This window comes from Ranitomeya imitator, chromosome 9, assembly GCF_032444005.1.
Source record: "Ranitomeya imitator isolate aRanImi1 chromosome 9, aRanImi1.pri, whole genome shotgun sequence".
In the NCBI taxonomy this organism is placed as follows: domain Eukaryota; kingdom Metazoa; phylum Chordata; class Amphibia; order Anura; family Dendrobatidae; genus Ranitomeya; species Ranitomeya imitator.
In genome coordinates this window covers 39,601,901-39,619,840 of record NC_091290.1, presented here as the reverse complement: position 1 = coordinate 39,619,840, position 17,940 = coordinate 39,601,901, and the positions used below count along the sequence as shown (strand labels likewise).

At 44.8% G+C, this 17,940-nt stretch overlaps 1 protein-coding gene across 3 annotated transcripts in view; it reads left to right on the top strand.

Moving 5' to 3' along the window:
- The window catches only part of SYVN1 (synoviolin 1), a 34,625-nt gene that overhangs the window by 11,174 nt on the left and 5,511 nt on the right, over positions 1-17,940 (top strand). For all 3 annotated transcript variants that reach the window (XM_069739928.1, XM_069739930.1, XM_069739929.1), the window contains exons 5-9: positions 695-743; positions 3,276-3,379; positions 8,907-9,033; positions 9,243-9,342; positions 17,196-17,261. In XM_069739928.1, coding sequence (XP_069596029.1) covers positions 695-743; positions 3,276-3,379; positions 8,907-9,033; positions 9,243-9,342; positions 17,196-17,261 — 446 coding nt within the window. The remainder of the gene's footprint in view (positions 1-694; positions 744-3,275; positions 3,380-8,906; positions 9,034-9,242; positions 9,343-17,195; positions 17,262-17,940) is intronic.

Here is a 17,940-nt window from a genome sequence, read left to right as displayed (position 1 = left end):
TTTTATCCCTATGGCTTGCTGCTGTCAGCGGTTTTCTTTTTTTTTTTTTTTTTTTTGTTGCATAGTCTTATAAAAAATCCTCCTCTTCACAGTTAAAGGAAATTTGACAGAAGGTTGTCGGCATGTAATCTGAGAAGATCATGATATAGAGGTGGAGACCCTGATTCCAGCGATGTGTCACTTACTAGGTTGTGCTTTGCTGTTTCAATAAAATCAGTAGATTCTACCTACAGGACTAGGTGTCTCGTGCCTCTTGGTCCAACCCATCCCCATCACTGATTAGCAGCTTTACCTCGCAGTACAATGTACACAGGAAGCTGGCAATCAGTGGTGTTCCCGATCCTATGGCTAGGTAACAATTTGCTAGATGTGATTTTTAGCAGACAGTCTAATATCCAGGGGTCTTCCCAGACACGTGGGCTATTTACAGGGTTATCTCACGAAGCTGTAGCCACCATTGATCATCTGTGGCCGGTGGCTGCCTCGGTAGGCCATTCTTGTAACTCATTAGGCCATGTAGCGGCATCCCCCTTTATTCGGATGTCCACATAGGTCGGATATTCAGAAAATCTGCTACTTATTACCGTCCCAGGATGGTGGGTGAGATTTTTCTAAATGTCATCAATTCGCTGCGGATAAAACCTGCTGCATAAACTGACCCGACGTAGAAATTGTATTCTTTATTTCCACGCAGATGGAGCGCAGCCCAAACATTTCCTGGTTATTCCATTTCCGGATTCTTGGTAAGCGCCACAACACCTAACGTAGACTTCAATATGTTACTAGAGGGTCCGTCTCCTCTCCTGTCCGGTCTGTTTTAGCAAATGCATTTCCCCTTAAAATATCAATCCTGGAGCATTTCTTCCTATTACTTTGTGGTGTACATTTCTTCTGTTATTCCTCCTGGAAATGTCACTGATCTCTTTGCACAGCCGGACACTGTCCCTACTATCTGACGCTGTCCACTCTCTCCTGACAACTTTCACACTGTAGAAATGCATTTTTTTTTTCTTTACTTTTTATTACTTCTTGAAAGTTAGAACTATAGAGCAGAACGGATGACAAATGGCAAAAACTTGCGTTTTTGTCTGCAGCGTTTTTTTGCACAAAAAAACGCATGCGTTTTTTTCCCTTTATTTAACATTGAAAACGCATGTGTTTTTTTTGTGTACGCGTTTGGTCGCGTTTTCACTCGCATGCGTTTTTTTACTGCATGCGTTCATTTTCAAAAATGCAACTTGTTGTATTTTTGAGAGGCGTTTTTTGGACACAAAAAAACGCATGCGTTTTTTTCCCTATATTTAACATTGAAAACGCATGTTTTTTTGTGTACGCGTTTGGTCGCGTTTTCAATCGCATGCGTTTTTTTACTGCATGCTTTCATTTTCAAAAATGCAACTTGTTGTATTTTTGAGAGGCGTTTTTTGGACACAAAAAAACGCATGCGTTTTCATGCGTTTTTTTTTTGGGTTAAAAAACACATTGGAGTCAATGGGAACGCATGCGTTTTTTTGTGCATGCGTTTGCATGCGTTTTTTTTTTTTTTTAAACCATAAAAACACACTGATAAACCACCCCACACCATAAAATTGATAAAGGGATCCTACCCCTAACCCTAATCCCTTTAAGGTTAGGGTTAGGATCCCTAACCCTACCCCTAACCCTAGCTCTTTCTGTTTATAGTGGGTTTTTTACTTTATTTTGATGATTGGCAGCTGTCACACATTTATCTGCATGCGTTTAAAAAACGCAAACGCATGAAAAAACGCATGTAAACGCGTCAAAACGCCGCGTTTTTTTCACCACATGCAAAAAACGCATGCGTCAAAAAAAACGCAGCGTTTGCACGCGTTTACATGCGTTTTTTCATCATGAGTTTTTTTTTTTTTTTTTTTTTAAACGCATGCGTTTTGAAACGCAAGTGTGAAACCAGCCTAACAATGGGAGTGTGAATGTGGCCCCTGTCTGGAAATTAAGACTTGGCTGTTTGAGCTTAAAGTGGCGTTCCCATCCCTAAGAGCCTATCCCAATATGTAATAGGTGTAATAATATTAGCAAATGCCTCCAATTAGAAACCAGTTCTTCTGATTTAGCGATGTTGCTTATCCCATGTGCAAGGAACGGCAGTAGCTTAAATGTCCATGGTTATGACCACTAACATCTAGCTAACTGTTACTGAGTGTTAATAACCACGGCTGCCTAAGTTACTGCAATCCCTGCACATGGTGTAAGCGACATAGCAAATCAGAAGAACTATACTACATTTCTAATTGAAGGCATTTGCTAATATTATTACACCTTCTACATATTGGGATGTGATTATTTTTTTTTTTTTTTTTTTTTTTGAGATGAGAATACTCCTTTTTAAAGCAAACCTGGCATGAGAGTAATGCTGTGTGATCCCTGGGCAATATGTATCAGTCACTGGCTGTGGTACATACTTTAAAGAGCTGGCTGGGGGCCTTGCATATCCGGTGACTAGTCCAAGGCCGGTCTCTAGCGTCATCTTCACGCCCTTCAGGCCTCTCCGTGTGTGTGCGTCATAGGTAGTGGGGTGGGAGAATCCGCCAGGCTTTGACTAGTCACCCGAGACCCATAGTCCCTGGCCGGCTTGGAAAAGTTTTTCTCTGAAATGCTGCAGTCTATCCATCCAATAATGCCATATCTGGCTTATGCTACCCATGGAAAGGGTTCCCTCACCCTCAACTGCACCCAACACACATCAGTGGTTTTTTGGATACGAAACTGTGCTTGAGATTAGGATTTCTCCATAGGGCTAATGTAGGGAGACCTCACTCCTCGCTTGCAACATCAACCGAGAAGTTCCAGGAGACACATTTTGACATGGGAGAATGGTTGTGGCCAATTGTCCGTTTATTCCTATATTTTCTTGAGGAGTAACAGAGGAACGGCAGCACTCCTCTCTAAGAAGGAATGCTCCATGAGGTACGCAAGCGCTTCCTAAACCATGTGTGAAGGGTTGCCTTCATGCAGTAAGTCTTCCCTGTAGATATTTCTGTGCCTGGTTCTTGCATTCTTTGCATGGCTCAGTGCTTGTTCTCCTGACGTGTGACCTGCCGGATGGCTGTGCGGTATCACTTCCTCCCTGGTTTGCATACAGCTGCCTTCACCATGACTGTTTCCTAGCTCCGTCCCAGAGTCGTGCTCATTACATGATGTTACATCACACGTCTGACATTGCACGCTTCGCAGTCTGATCTCCCCCGTCCAGTTCTCCAATATTAATGTTTCCCACGTGTGTGCTTTCCTCCTAGCGCTGATGCTCCTGCTCGGGGTGCTGGATGTTCTCTTTGTATCTCATGCTTATCACAGTTTGGTCACCAGAGGGGCCTCGGTGCAGCTGGTATTTGGATTTGAGGTTAGTACCAACCTCTGTAGTTAGAAACACCCATGGAACGCCTCCGGATGGAGACCCCTTTTAAATGGCGTATATCATAGTCCCCCTGTGGGACCCTCTCGTGATCCAAGAACTGCTGGTGCTTTTTCAATGTTCTGACCTTGGGGGTCTTGGAATGGTAAGTTCTGGCATATCCCAGATATATAAAAAAGGGAAAACTTTGCTCAGCACCTTTGCTGTTGTAGATTAGGCTACTTTCACACTAGCGTCGGTACGTGCCGACGTACTGACGCATACTGTGAAATAAAATCACAACGGGGGCAGCGGATGCAGTTTTTCAACGCATCCGCTGCCCCATTGTAAGGTCTGGGGAGGAGGGGGCGAAGTTCCGGCCGTGCATGCGCGGTCGGAAATGGCGGACTCGACGCTCAAAAAAACGTTACATGCAACGTTTTTTTTGTGCCGATGGTGCGCCAAAACACGACGCATCATTTTTTTTTTTTTTTGTGCGACGTATGCGACGTGTGGCGATACGTCGCAATGCGTCACTAATGAAAGTCTATGGAGAAAAAACGCATCCTGCGGGCAACTTTGCAGGATGCATTTTTTTTCTTCTCCAAAACGACACATTGTGATGTGCGTTGAACGACGCAAGTGTGAAAGTAGCCTTACCTGACATGAGCCACTGAGGGTCGGTGACTAACTGCAGCGGTGATGTGAGCTGTGACTGGCTGCAGCGGTGATGTGAGCCGTCAACGTGATGTCTCGTCTGCAGATAAAACACAAAGAACAGAGCAGTGGGGATGTTGTGGCTGGAGAAGGCCAGGATGAATGCTACCCTTTTTTGGTTATTTCACATTACTATAATCACTTGGGGCCCACTATTCTAAAAGTTGGAAACTCTACTTTTTTTTTTTTTTTTTTTTTTTAATTTGCATCATTTATTTTATTTAGTTCCTATTCACAGCTAAAAAAAAAATGAAGCATTCTCTTAGTTCTGTGGACATCTTATTTGCACTCTGGAGATATCCTTCTGGTGTTCCCGCTTTTCCAATTTGACACTTAATTTAAACAGATGTTAAAATATAGGCTGGGGCAAAGTATTGGCAAGGATCTATTATTTTCTACGTAGAATTAGTTTTTTCCTTTTTTATTCCGTTTCTTTTGTATCCTAAAACACCTGAAACCAATAAGTCACGATTGTCACACTGTGACCCAGCAAAGGTTTAGTTTTGCAAATTGTAATACTTGCACAAGTCTCCAAATAAGTGTCTTTTTATTATCAGGTCAGACTACTTTTCAGATTAAAGGGAAGCTAATCCTGGAAATTCAATATTCAAAGTAAACATAATAAAACCATACACGCATTGTTTGACAGTCTGCAGGGAGCCCGGGTGCTAACTTCCTCTTGAGCCTTGGCAATTTCGTCTAGAAGGAAGAAGTGCATGTGTCTGGTGTCTTGGACACAAAATGTAGCAGAGGCGAGGACTGATAAAATATATATATATATATATATATATATATATATATATATATATATATATATATATATATATATATATATATATATATATATATATATATATATATATATATAAATATATAATATAATATTTCTTCTCGCCCGACCACGTGCACCAGTGACCCCATTCCGTCACATCTCCTCCAGTCCCTTTCCCCGGCTGTCACCTCTCGCCTAACAAATATTCAACCTTTCTCTCACTTCCGGTATCTTTCCTTCCTCATTTAAGCATGCCATCATACATCACTTAAAAAAAACCATCCCTCGACCAAAACTGTGCCGCTAACTATAGAGATGAAGAGAAGATTAGAGACAGGTCTAAACTCCTTGAACGCTTGGTCCACTCCCATCTTATCCGCTGTCTCTCAGATAACTCTCTTCTCGACCCTCTTCAATCTGGCTTCCGCTCTTTACACTCTACTGAAACTGCCCTCACTAAAGTCTCTAATGATTTACTAACAGCTAAACCTAATGGTCACTACTCCATGCTAATTCTCTTGGATCTCTGCAGCATTTGACACTGTGGATCATCGGCTCCTCCTCACTATGCTCTGCTCCATTGGCCTCAAGGACACCGTTCTCTCCTGGTTCTCCTCCTATCTCTGACCGCTCCTTCACTGTATCTTTTGCTGGTTCCTCCTCCTCTCACCTTCCCCTTACTGTTGGGGTTCCTCAAGGATCAGTCCTAGGCCCCCTCCTCTTCTCGTTGTATACTGCCCCTATTGGACAAACAATCAGTAGATTTGGTTTCCAGTACCATCTCTATGCTGACGACACCCAATTATACACTTCTTCTTCTGATATCACGCCGACCTTTTTAGAAAACACCAGTGATTGTCTTACCGCTGTCTCTAACATCATGTCCTCCCTCTATCTGAAACTGAACCTGTTAAAAACTGATCTCCTTGTGTTCTCTCCCTCTACTAACCTACCTTTGCCTGACATTGCCATCTCCGTGTGCGGTTCCACCATTACTCCAAAGCAACATGCCCGCTGCCTTGGGGTCATACTTGATTCCGAGCTTTCATTCACCCCCCACATCCGATCACTGGCTCGCTCTTCTTATCTGCATCTCAAAAACATTTCTAGAATTCGCCCTTTTCTTACTTTCGACTCTGCAAAAACTCTTACTGTTTCACTTATTCATTCTCATCTGGACTATTGTAACTCTCTACTAATCGGCCTCCCTCTTACCAAACTCTCCCCGCTCCAATCTGTCCTGAATGCTGCTGCCAGGATCATATTCCTCACCAACCATTACACCGCTGTCTCTACCTTGTGCCAGTCATTACACTGGCTACCCATCCACTCCAGAATCCAGTACAAAACTATTACCCTCATCCACAAAGCACTCCATGGCTCAGCACCACCCTACATCTCCTCCCTGGTATCAGTCTACCACCCTACCCGTGCCCTCCGCTCCGCTAATGACCTCAGGTTAGTATCCTCAATAATCAGAACCTCCCACTCCCGTCTCCAAGACTTTACACGTGCTGCGCCGATTCTTTGGAATGCACTACCCAGGTTAATACGATTAATCCCCAATCCCCACAGTTTTAAGCGTGCCCTAAAAACGCATTTGTTCAGATTGGCCTACCGCCTCAACCCATTAACCTAACGATCCCTGTGTGGCCCATTACAAAAAACTAAATTGGGTTCCTCGCATCATGTTCTCATACACTTTATGCAGTATTAGCCCTCTGTGTCTGTACTGCTACATACTTAGGCAGGTAACTGGTTCATGCAGCTTTACATGAACACCCGATCCTAACACTATAGCTGGTCCGAATAACTATAGCAATTGTTACCATCCACCTCTCGTGTCTCCCCTTTTCCTCATAGTTTGTAAGCTTGCGAGCAGGGCCCTCACTCCTCCTGGTATCTATTTTGAACTGTGATTTCTGTTATGCTGTAATGTCTATTGTCTGTACAAGTCCCCTCTATAATTTGTAAAGCGCTGCGGAATATGTTGGCGCTATATAAATAAAAATTATTATTTATTATAATATTTAAGCTAAATGAATCTGAAATCTAAAAATAAACCTAAATCAATACCGAGTTTAACTATAGTTTAGCTACAGAGGTCAGAGAGGGGCTACGGAATGAGGACAGGACGATATCAAGCAGCTGGCTCTGTAATGTGACATGCAGGCTCTCCAAGCCGAACGGCAATGTTTAAAGCAACTGTGAATCTGTTTTCTTTATTAAAGAAAGGTTTCTAGGACTATCACAACTGTGATTTAAGCAGCAATAGTCACTTACTAATATATTGTTACTGTGAGATCAGTGCTGATATCCTCCGTAATAAACTTATGGGTATAGTGCCATTTTACCAGCCACCAGATTTAGCACCTTTTCCTAAAAAAAAAAAAAAATTAATTCACTCTTGTTATGAAAATTTTTCCCTGCTGTAATGTTTTTATAGTGAAAAAACGCACCATTAGGGGTGGAAACTTTGCAACATGGATGAACAAGGAGTGTTTTTTTTTTTTTTTTTCTCTCGAACTATTGGTGGAATGCTGACACTCTTTATGAACGTTAGACTTTATTCACACATTCAGTATTTGTATGCCAAAAACCAAGAGTGTCTGTCTCAAAAGCACAGAACAGATGTCTATCTTTCAATTATTTTTTTTTCTAAGTTCCTCCCCTGGTTTTGGCATACAAACACTGATGCAAAATACTGACATGGGACAAAGCCCTTACTCACACAGTGCTGCTTATTACCATTTGTTACCGTATATACTCGTGTATAAGCTGAGTTTTGTTCAGCATGTTTTTTTTTTTTTTTTTCCTTTTGTGCTGAAAACTCCCCCCTCGGCTTATACATGAGTCAATTGTCCCAGAGGGCAGGCGGGGGAGCAGCGGGTCACAGGAGGCAGGAGTCGGCAGCTGTGGCTAAAGCCTATGTCTCTGGTGTTATGGCACATTGACAGCCGCAGCCACCGGCTTCCAGCACACATACTCTCCTTCCTGCGCACCCTCATTGCTGGCACTGCATCTTCTTTGTTCTGGCACCAGCAGCTCCTCACATGGCCCCGCTCATTAAGGTAATGAATATGCATGCCTCTCCACTCCCATGTGTGTGGAGTGCATATTCATTGCCTTAATAAGCGGAGCTGCGTGATTGCTCCGCCCAGGAAGAGCTGCTGGCGCCGGCCGGCACGAGATACAGTGCCAGTAACGAGGGCGTGCATGCAGGTAAGGCTACTTTCACACTAGCGTTTTCTGCAATCCGTCACAATGCGTCGTTTTGCAGAAAAAAACGCATCCTGCAAAAGTGCTTGCAGGATGTGTTTTTTCCCCATAGACTTGTATTGACGACGCATTTGCGACGGATTGCTACACGTCGCATCCGTCGAGCGACAGATGCGTCGTGCTTTTGCGGACCGTCGGGAGCAAAAAACGCTACATGTAACGTTTTTTTGCTCCTGACGGACTGCTTTTTCCGACCGCGCATGCGCGACCAGAACTCCGCCCCCACCTCCCCGCACCTTACAATGGGGCAGCGGATGCGCCGGAGAAATGCATCCGCTGCCTCCATTGTGCAGTACGTTAAACGCTAGCGTCGGAATCTCTCCCCGACGCATTGCGATGGGGAGATTCTGACGCTAGTGTGAAAGTAGCCTAAAGTGTGTGTGTGTGTGTGTGTGTGTGTGTGTGTTTTTTGTTTTAACAGGAATCATACACACAAGGATAAGGGATAAAGAGCCATGCATACAGTGATAGGGTATAAGGGGCCATGCATGCAGGGATAGGGGGCCATTCATACAGGGGTAGGGGATAAGGGGCCATGCATGCAGGGATGGGGGATAAGGGGCCATGCATACCAGGACAGGGATGAGGGGACAATACTTACCTGGTTTATACTAGAGTCAATAAGCTTACCCAGTGTTCTGTGGCAAAACTAGGTGCCTCGGCCTATACTTTGGTCTGCTTATACTTGAGTATATACGGTATTTTAATTTTTTTTTTTTTTTTTTTGGGTTACTGACTGCGTTGTTGTTTTTCTCCTCTATTTGCCAGTATGCCATACTGATGACGATGATCCTCACAGTCTTCATAAAGTATGTCTTGCACTCCGTGGACCTTCAGAGTGAGAATCCCTGGGACAATAAAGCGGTGTACATGTTATACACCGAACTCCTGACTGGTAAGCGCCACTCTTTTTTTTTTTTTTTTTTTTTTTTTTTGCAAACTCTTCTGTTTCCATCTTCACATAATTTGAGCCAGGTGTCCTAAATTAAATCCAATAATTAAAAATCTTGTAAATCTATATTTTGCCCATACATTGTCAGTACTTTGTCACTGTGATGGAATTTTTGGAGAATCCATTTTTATTTCCATCCTCCTTTCTTGCAGGCTTCATAAAGGTTTTGCTCTATATGGCTTTCATGACCATCATGGTTAAAGTCCACACGTTTCCACTTTTTGCAATTCGACCAATGTATTTGGCAATGAGGTAAGTAACATCTGCAAAACATAAGTCCTAGGATTTCCCCTTTTTGAATGCCATGCGTCTAGTAGTGCATGCATCTTACGGTCTGAACCAGAAAAAAACCACTCTAGAATGTAATCGAGAGATTCTGGTATATAAAGGGGAACATTTTATCCAGCTAAAACATTTACTTCATAAAGAAACAATAAAAGTGCAATGAGTTCACCGGTTAACATCTAAAACCAAACTGCTGCGCCTCGTAGTGACTGGTGGGGTTCTCGTTATCATCACCATCTTTTAAACCAACTGTATACTCGCTATGGTCTGTGCAGTAGAGTCCCAAAAGGTCTGTCTTGTGGGACCCTGGAGGGGTCTGGAGGGCTAAGTTGACTCGTAATATAAGGACATGAAATTTGATTACATTTTAAACCCTTTTTTTTTTTTTTTTTTTTTGTGCTTTGGCAATCAAATAGTCTCACAAGCACTGCCTTTCAATCTTTAATTAGTAGAAGAATGATATTCCAGGGATAACGTAGTTGAATAGCTCTTGCTTAGATGGTCCATACCTCTTAAAGGGATTGCCCACTACTAGAACAACCCATTTTCATTCCCCATGTTTTGGCCCCATTAAAATAAAAACTCCTATACTGTCAGCACGCTTTCTTATTCCCGGACCTGACATGAAGTTGTTGGGTCAGGTGAGTACTACGCCCAAATGGCGCTGGCGTCGCTGTCCCCGCAGCTTGTTGCTCACTTCCTCTTGATTACTGGCATGTGCAAAGGCGGGAACAGCGACTCCAACTCTGCTTGGGCGCAGGGCTCATGTTAGCCATGGGAACGCGAGTGCCGACAGCACTGGAATAGCGTCACCACGGGAGGGGAGTATGGGTTTTTATTTTAAAGGGGACAAACATGGGGAACATAAAGGGGTTGTCCTAGTAGAGGATAACCCCTTTTTTGCCGTCTCCCATGACAGCACACATGAGAGAGAGAGGGGATCCGCCCAGTCAGGACAGGAAACCTACTAAAATAAAAGGGCGGTACCTCTCCCTCGCTTCAGTTGGGTTTCCTGTCCTGAGGGGAACCCTTGTACTGAATGTACGGCGGTACGTTGATTGAAGATTCCACTCACCCACTCCTGTCCCGGCTCTGGAAGAACAGGCAGAATGCCTGTAGGCCGGCCTTCAGGGTGTGGCAGCGCCGTTCGCAGGTCCTGGGGCCTTAGCACACGTGCGGGCGTTTGGCAGCGCAGTCCGGGGTCCTGTGGCTCTTCTGCGGCTGCCACGCCGCTCTCTTCCCCCTCTGCTGCCGCCGGCTCTGGTTTCCGGGTGTGCGGCGGTGATGCGCGCGGGGCATGCTGGGAGTAGGCGTGGCCTCGTGACGTCGCCGCTGCGCGCTGGATCCAAGATGGCGGCGCCCATGAACAAGCTCTGCGGCGTCTCAGGAATCCCCTGGCGGTTTCCGGTGGGCGCAGAGGGGGGGGGGGAGGGGCAGTAATGGTACCGGAGGAGGCGGTGAGCAGAGTGGATCACCCTTTAAAAGGGTGTGAATCCACAAGAAGAGTGCTCGCATATACAGAGCTCCACTATGGAAGACTGTACGGAGCAACACTCGAACTCCTCACCACAGCAGCAGCTGCAGGAGAATTTATCAGGAGTTATGTCTGCTCACCAGCATGCTAGGAGAAGAAGCGGCAGTCGTCCGGATCGGAAATCACAGGACTCCTCAGCTTCTAGGAGAGACGTTATCCGTACTCCAGATCAGCCTCAAAAGCCGGTACCCTTGAGTGTCAGCGGGTGGTGAGTGATCTTCGTGAATGTCACATGGTGTTAATGGGCTACATATCTCTGCTTGCTTATCAGGCGCCGAGGAAGGCTAGTGCCAAGTCCAAGAATAAAGAATGTGCCCTCTGCAAAGCCCCGCTAGCAGTCCAATGGCAGAAAAGCCTCTGTGCGGACTGCATTCAAAAAACTATTCAAGATGAAACTCCTGACTTTGCCGCTAGCCTCAGGGCCATGATTAGAGCAGAGGTTAAAGGGTCTTTAAAATCAGCCCTTAAAAAGAGAAGTAGCAAGACCTTAGAGACTGTTCCAAATTCTGATACCCCTCAATCTGATGAGGAATATCAAGAAAGACCTCTGTCTCCTTGTTCATCCTCTTCTGTACTCTCGGGCTCCTCTTCGGATAGTGATGTTGGGGGCCGACCATGCTTCCTAACTGAAAATAGAGATAAACTAGTTAAATCTGTTAGGGCTACAATGGGCCTTAAGGACGAGAAGGAGTCCAGATCTGTAGAGGACGTTATGTTCGGTGGTTTGGAGGAGAAGAGGAAGCGTACCTTCCCTGTAAATAATAGAATTAAAACCCTTATAGAAAAGGAGTGGAAGAAGCCTGAAAAGTCGGGTAGTCTTCCCTCAGCTTCCAAGAGATGTTATCCTTTTGATGATAAGGATTCAGAAATATGGGACAAACCCCCCAAAATTGATGGTGCAGTGGCCAGATCTTCTAAGAGGTCTTCCCTTCCCTTGGATGATTCAGGCGTCCTTAGAGACCCTCTGGATAAAAAGGCCGACGCTTTTTTAAAACCTACCTGGGAGGCAGCCGCAGGAGGTTTAAAGCCGGCAATAGCTGGTACATGTGTTGCCCGCTCCCTTATAGTCTGGCTGCAACAATTAGAGGATCAATTAAAATCTAGAGTGCCGAGAGATTAAATCCTAGCCAATATGGCAATGGCACAAGGAGCAGCGGCCTTTGTAGCGGATTCCTCAGCCGACTGTTGGACTTGCAGCTAGGGCAGCGGGATTGTCTAACGCGGCAAGACGTGCCTTGTGGTTGAAAGGGTGACCAGGGGACTTACCCTCAAAAAATAGACTCTGTTCCATTCCGTGTGACGGCAAATTCCTCTTCGGTCAGAACTGGAGGACATTTCAGAAAAAGCTGGCGACAAGAAAAAAGGTTTTCCCCGTTTTCCAGTGGCTATCAGACGGCCTTATTTTCGGAGAGGAAAATTTTAAGAGGTCGCCCTCCAGGGGATAGAAGAAACTGGGATTATAGAGATAGAAAAGGATCAGGGTATATGTTTAAGGGTCCCTCCACATCCACAAAAAAGCCCCCCCCCCCCTCCCCAATGACGCCATGCTAGAAGTAGGGGGAAGGCTTTCTTTCTATCATCACGCCTGGTTGAATATTTCCCCCAGTCGTTGGGCGTTGAATGTTGTCAACGACGGACTAAAAATAAAGTTTATTCATCTACCTCAACAGACTTTTGTGTTAACACCTTGCAGGAAGCTTCCAGAAGAACAACTAGCTCTGGAAACAGAGGTATTGGGGCTAGTTCTAAAAAAGGTCCTAGTAGAAGTTCCAAAGGGGGTTTTATTCCCCTCTCTTCTTGATACGAAAACCAGATGGCTCACTAAGGACTATTGTCAACCTAAAAAAACTCAATACAAAATTACTCCTTCAAGATGGAGTCGGTAAGCTCAGCAATAAAGATGCTGTTTCCAGACTGCTTCATGGCAGCTATAGACTTAAAGGACGCGTACTACCATGTCCCAATTCATCAAGACTATCAAAAATTTCTGAGGGTAGCTCTGTTCGTCCAAGGTCAGCTCAAACACTACCAGTATGCTGCCCTTCCATTTGGTCTGTCAATAGCGCCAAGGATATTTACAAAATTAATGTCAGATGTCATGTCCTTCCCCGGTTCCCGGGACATAGTCATCGTCCCGTACCTAGACGACTTCCTAATAATAGGCAGATCAGTGGATCACTGTCTTGCGCAGATAGAAGAAGTGACTACGACCCTAGCAGTATTAGGTTGGGAGGTAAATGTCGCCAAGTCAAGATTAACACCAGTGAAGGTTCAATCCTTCCTGGGGTTGATTCTGGATTCCACGCGTCAACTCTGTCTCCTGCCGGAGAACAAAATTTCCAAAATACAAAGTCTCGTGGAACTGGCGATTCATCAACCTGTGATGACATTAAGGGCCCCTTTCCACTTGTGTGAGAAAAAAACGGTCCGATTTATGGACCAAAAAAACGGATGTAACGTGTGCGATTGTCATGCGAGTGTCATGCGAGTGTAATGCTATTTTTTAATCGCATCATCCGTTTTTACATCCGTATGCAATCCGTTTTTTTTCTCTGCAACTATTTTTATACAGTCATTTACAGGACTATTTACAGTGTTCTGTGCCACAGAATGGTAATGTATCCGTAAAAAACAGATGGAATACGGATGGTCCGTATTCCATGCGGTTTTTTTTCTCGCACCCATTGACTTGCATTGGCAAGTCTTGTCCGAGAATCTCAGCAATACGCAGCATGCTGCGATTTTTTTTTTTTTTCTCAGCCGACACAGATTTTTCTCAGTCCGATTTCGGCTGGGAAAAAAATCGCAAATGAAATGTCACCTATTGAAAAACATTGGTCCGAGTGCAATCCGATTTTTTTTATCGGATTGCACTCGTCCGTTTTTCTCACAAGTGAAAAGGGGCCCTAAGAAAGGCGATGTCCCTACTAGGGTCACTAACATCCTGTATTCCCGCTGTAAAATGGGCACAACTTCACCTGAGGCAATTACAGTGGGAGGTCCTGTCAACACAGAGGTTGTTAGGGCATTTAGAGGGAAAAATTCACCTCTCAATAAGCGTCAGAGATTCCCTAGTCTGGTGGTCAGTAAGGGATCACTTGAGCTCAGGGGTTCAGTGGCTGACTCCAATAGAGGATGTGATCACAACAGACGCGAGTGGTACAGGATGGGGTGCACATCTGAGGTCTCTTTCCGTTCAGGGGTCCTGGTCCCATACAGAAAAGCTTCAAACATCCAATATAAGAGAGTTATGGGCTGTAGAAAGGGCAGTAAAACATTTCCTCCCAATTCTTCAGGGTCGTCATACCAGAGTAATGTCCGACAATTACGCGGTAGTAGCATATATCAACCATCAGGGGGGAACGAGGTCCTTTTCACTCATGAAAGCAACATCGGCGCTCCTTCAGTTAGCAGAATCTCACCTACTGTCCCTCACCGCTCTACACATAAAGGGGGTCGAAAACACTAAGGCGGACTACTTAAGTCGAAAAAAACTAAAACAGGGAGAATGGTCACTGAATCCCAGGGTATTCCGACAAATAGTACAGGCCTGGGGAGAACCAGTAATAGACTTGTTTGCCACGCTTCAAAACAGGAAGGTGAAGAGGTTCTGTTCACTAGACCCGAGGGGGAACCCGGTTGCAGTAGATGCCCTCCGCATTCCATGGAAGTTCAGTCTCGCTTACGTGTTTCCCCAAATAGCGTTAATACCGGTTGTAGTGAGGAAGATCAGGTCGGAGCAGGCAAGAGTGATTCTGATTGCTCCATTCTGGCCGAAAAGGCCATGGTTTTCTCTCTTAAGACAAATGTCGGTAACCGATCCATGGATCCTACCAGAGGTCCCGGACCTGCTTACCCAGGGTCCAGTATGCCACTCTCAAGTGAAGGGCTTCCATCTGGCAGCCTGGAATTTGAGAGGGCATTACTGAGCCGACAGGGATTCTCGCTAGGATTAGTCTCCACCCTGTTGAAAAGCAGGAAGCCGGTTACATCAAGAATTTATGGTAGGACATGGAAGAGATTTCTAGAGTTTTTAGGACAACCTTTGACAGACGAGGCTCCTGTGGGTGCTATTTTAGAGTTTCTGCAAGCAGGCTTACAGCTAGGACTGGCTACCAATATACTTAAGGTTCAAGTGTCAGCATTAGGAGCTTTATATCATTGCAATTTAGCCTCCAATAAATGGGTTGCTCGGTTCATTAGATCATGTAGTAGGTCTAGACCTGTAGTAATTCAAAAAATTCCTCCCTGGGATTTAAATCTTGTTTTAGATGCTCTAACTAAGAAACCTTTTGAGCCCTTGCAAGAATTATCAATAAAATTTCTTACTTTAAAAACAGTGCTATTGGTAGCCTTGACGTCCGCACGTAGAGTGAGTGACTTACAAGCCCTGTCCGTTTGTTCTCCATACACTCAGATATATGACGACAGGGTGGTTCTAAGACCAGACCCGGCTTACCTACCTAAGGTAGTTCTTAAATTTCATAGGAGTCAGGAAATTGTATTACCCTCTTTTTGTGCTAATCCAAAAAATCCAGGTGAGGAGAGGTTTCACACTCTTGATGTAAGAAGGTCTATGTTACAGTACATATCCTTGACTAGTCAGTGGAGGAAGGATCAGTCTCTATTTGTAGCTTTCCAGGGTAGCAGGAAAGGTCATGGGGTGTCCAAAGGTACTATTGCCAGGTGGATTAGGGAGGCCATTAGCTTATCCTATACTGCATGTGGCGTTCCGATCCCTGATGGCATCAAGGCTCACTCCACCAGGGCCGTGGCTACTTCCTGGGCTGAAAAAGCAGAGGTATCGCTTGATCAGATATGTAAGGCTGCTACCTGGTCCTCACCATCTACCTTCTTTAAACACTACCGACTAGATCTATCCTCCTCTACTGACCTTACCTTTGGTAGAAGGGTGCTGCAAGCGGTGGTCCCTCCCTAAGGTGTTCCTTTCTCCAAAAATCTCTCGTGTGCTGTCATGGGAGACGGGAAAACACCAAGGTTACTTACTGGTAGCCGGTTTTTCCGGAGCCCATGACAGCACCTGTATATTCCCTCCCTTTTTTCACCCTTTGGTGTGCACTTTTAGTTGGGTGTTTTTGTTTTTGTTATTATTATAATGTGGTGGTGGATTACCATGTGTACTAACCAAGGAGGCCTCTCATGCTCTGAAAACCAACTGAAGCGAGGGAGAGGTACCGCCCTTTATTTCAGTAGGTTTCCTGTCCTGACTGGGCGGATCCCCTCTCTCTCTCATGTGTGCTGTCATGGGCTCCGGAAAAACCGGCTACCAGTAAGTAACCTTGGTGTTTAGATATTATAGCGGCATTCATTATAATAATTTGGCACATGGAGGTAGGAAAAAGACCATTCTGCTTTTTGAGCTTCTAACACCTGGTTTGGTGTAAGGGATATCTGGTGTTGGACCCTCAACTATCAGATATTGATGATGGATCGTGTAGATGGATCATCAGTATAATGTGACTGTGAGCACCCTATAAGCCCTACTCTGCCCCAACTCCCATCTTTTTGGCTACTTTGAACCAGAGATATAAGTGTAGATGCAGACTGTCTTCTGAGACCCTCAGGTAGTGTTTCGTCAATGGCTTGCACTGCCTTATTTTTATTTTCCCTTCATCTTTTGTACTAATGCAAGTGGTTGATTTTTCTAAAGCCGGCCACACACTTTAGATGGCCGATTACCGAATGACCGTGCAATCAACAGCCGTCTTATACAACTCTCCCGTACAGGAGCGATCTTTTGGCCGAGTGCTCCTGTGTTCGCCATGAGAAAGCCGCCAAAAAGGGAGAACACTGTGAATGGCAGTCAAAATTCGGACCTCTCTTCCCACATCAATTGTCCGGAGCCCCCATACACATTCAACCAAATCCGTCGATATCGGTGGCTTTTGCTGACACAAATCTGTGTGGCCATTTTAAGGCTCTGTTCAGTTTAGAACCGATAAATGGAATCGTCATTCTCTACATTTCTGTTCTAATCAGAAGAGCCCCGTTGATGGATATGGGGTTTGTCTGTTTTCGGTTTTACCAGTTTTTTACAGTGGAGTCTAGTATGCAGGAATATATGAATCAATGGGTCCATTAGGAAGAAGATTCTATTTCCATTTGTCAGTTCTAACCTAAACAGACCTGTAATCTGAGTATAGTAGTGTGCGTCCCTCAAAGAATGGCGCCCTTGTTCTCCGTCTATATTTGTATCATACAGCATGAATTTGATTCCTAGGTGAAGAGACAATTCCCCAATATCTCCTTCTTTGTTTCCGTACAGGCAGTTTAAGAAGGCCGTCACTGACGCCATCATGTCAAGGAGAGCGATCCGCAACATGAACACCTTGTGAGTAAATAGGTTATGACTGGAAGGAAAGTAGACTCCAGCTTTAAGTGTATTCAGATATTTTGTGTTTAATACACAAAAGTATGGTCTCCTAATTAGCAGATTGCTGGAGGAAACGCATCCTCGGCCTTCCTTGTCACAACCCGTTTTATTGATTTTGTTTTCCTGTTCAGTGCAGTCTATAGAAATGCTGCAGTAGTATGGCTGGGAATAAATAATTGGAGATCTTTTCCGCTGCCAGAGGGTGAAGGAGACTAATTCTGTCCAAACAGAGTCCACTCCTGCAGCACAGATTAAAGCCTTTTAGGATTTTTGGTTTGAAAGTGTTCTATGGCATAAAGCCTTTTTAAAGGGATTCTGTCAGCAGTTTTGGCTTGGCAAAAACGCTGACCGTACTGTTTAAGCATATATAAAAGGGGTATCGTATCCTGGACTTATTAGAGGGATGGTCATCCATATCAGATCGGTGGAGGTTTTACACCTGATTCCAGTGCGGACGCTGGTGTAGGTGAACATAACTGGAACAGCACGGCACAGTTTGTGGTGTAGTGGTTGAGAACTGCAGTTTGGCTTCTATTCATTTGAGCTGCAGTTCTTGGCAGCAGCCACTACAGTGCAGCCATACTGTTCTGGCTGTGTTCACTGTGTATATCCAGCCAGTCCCGGAGCTGGAATCAGC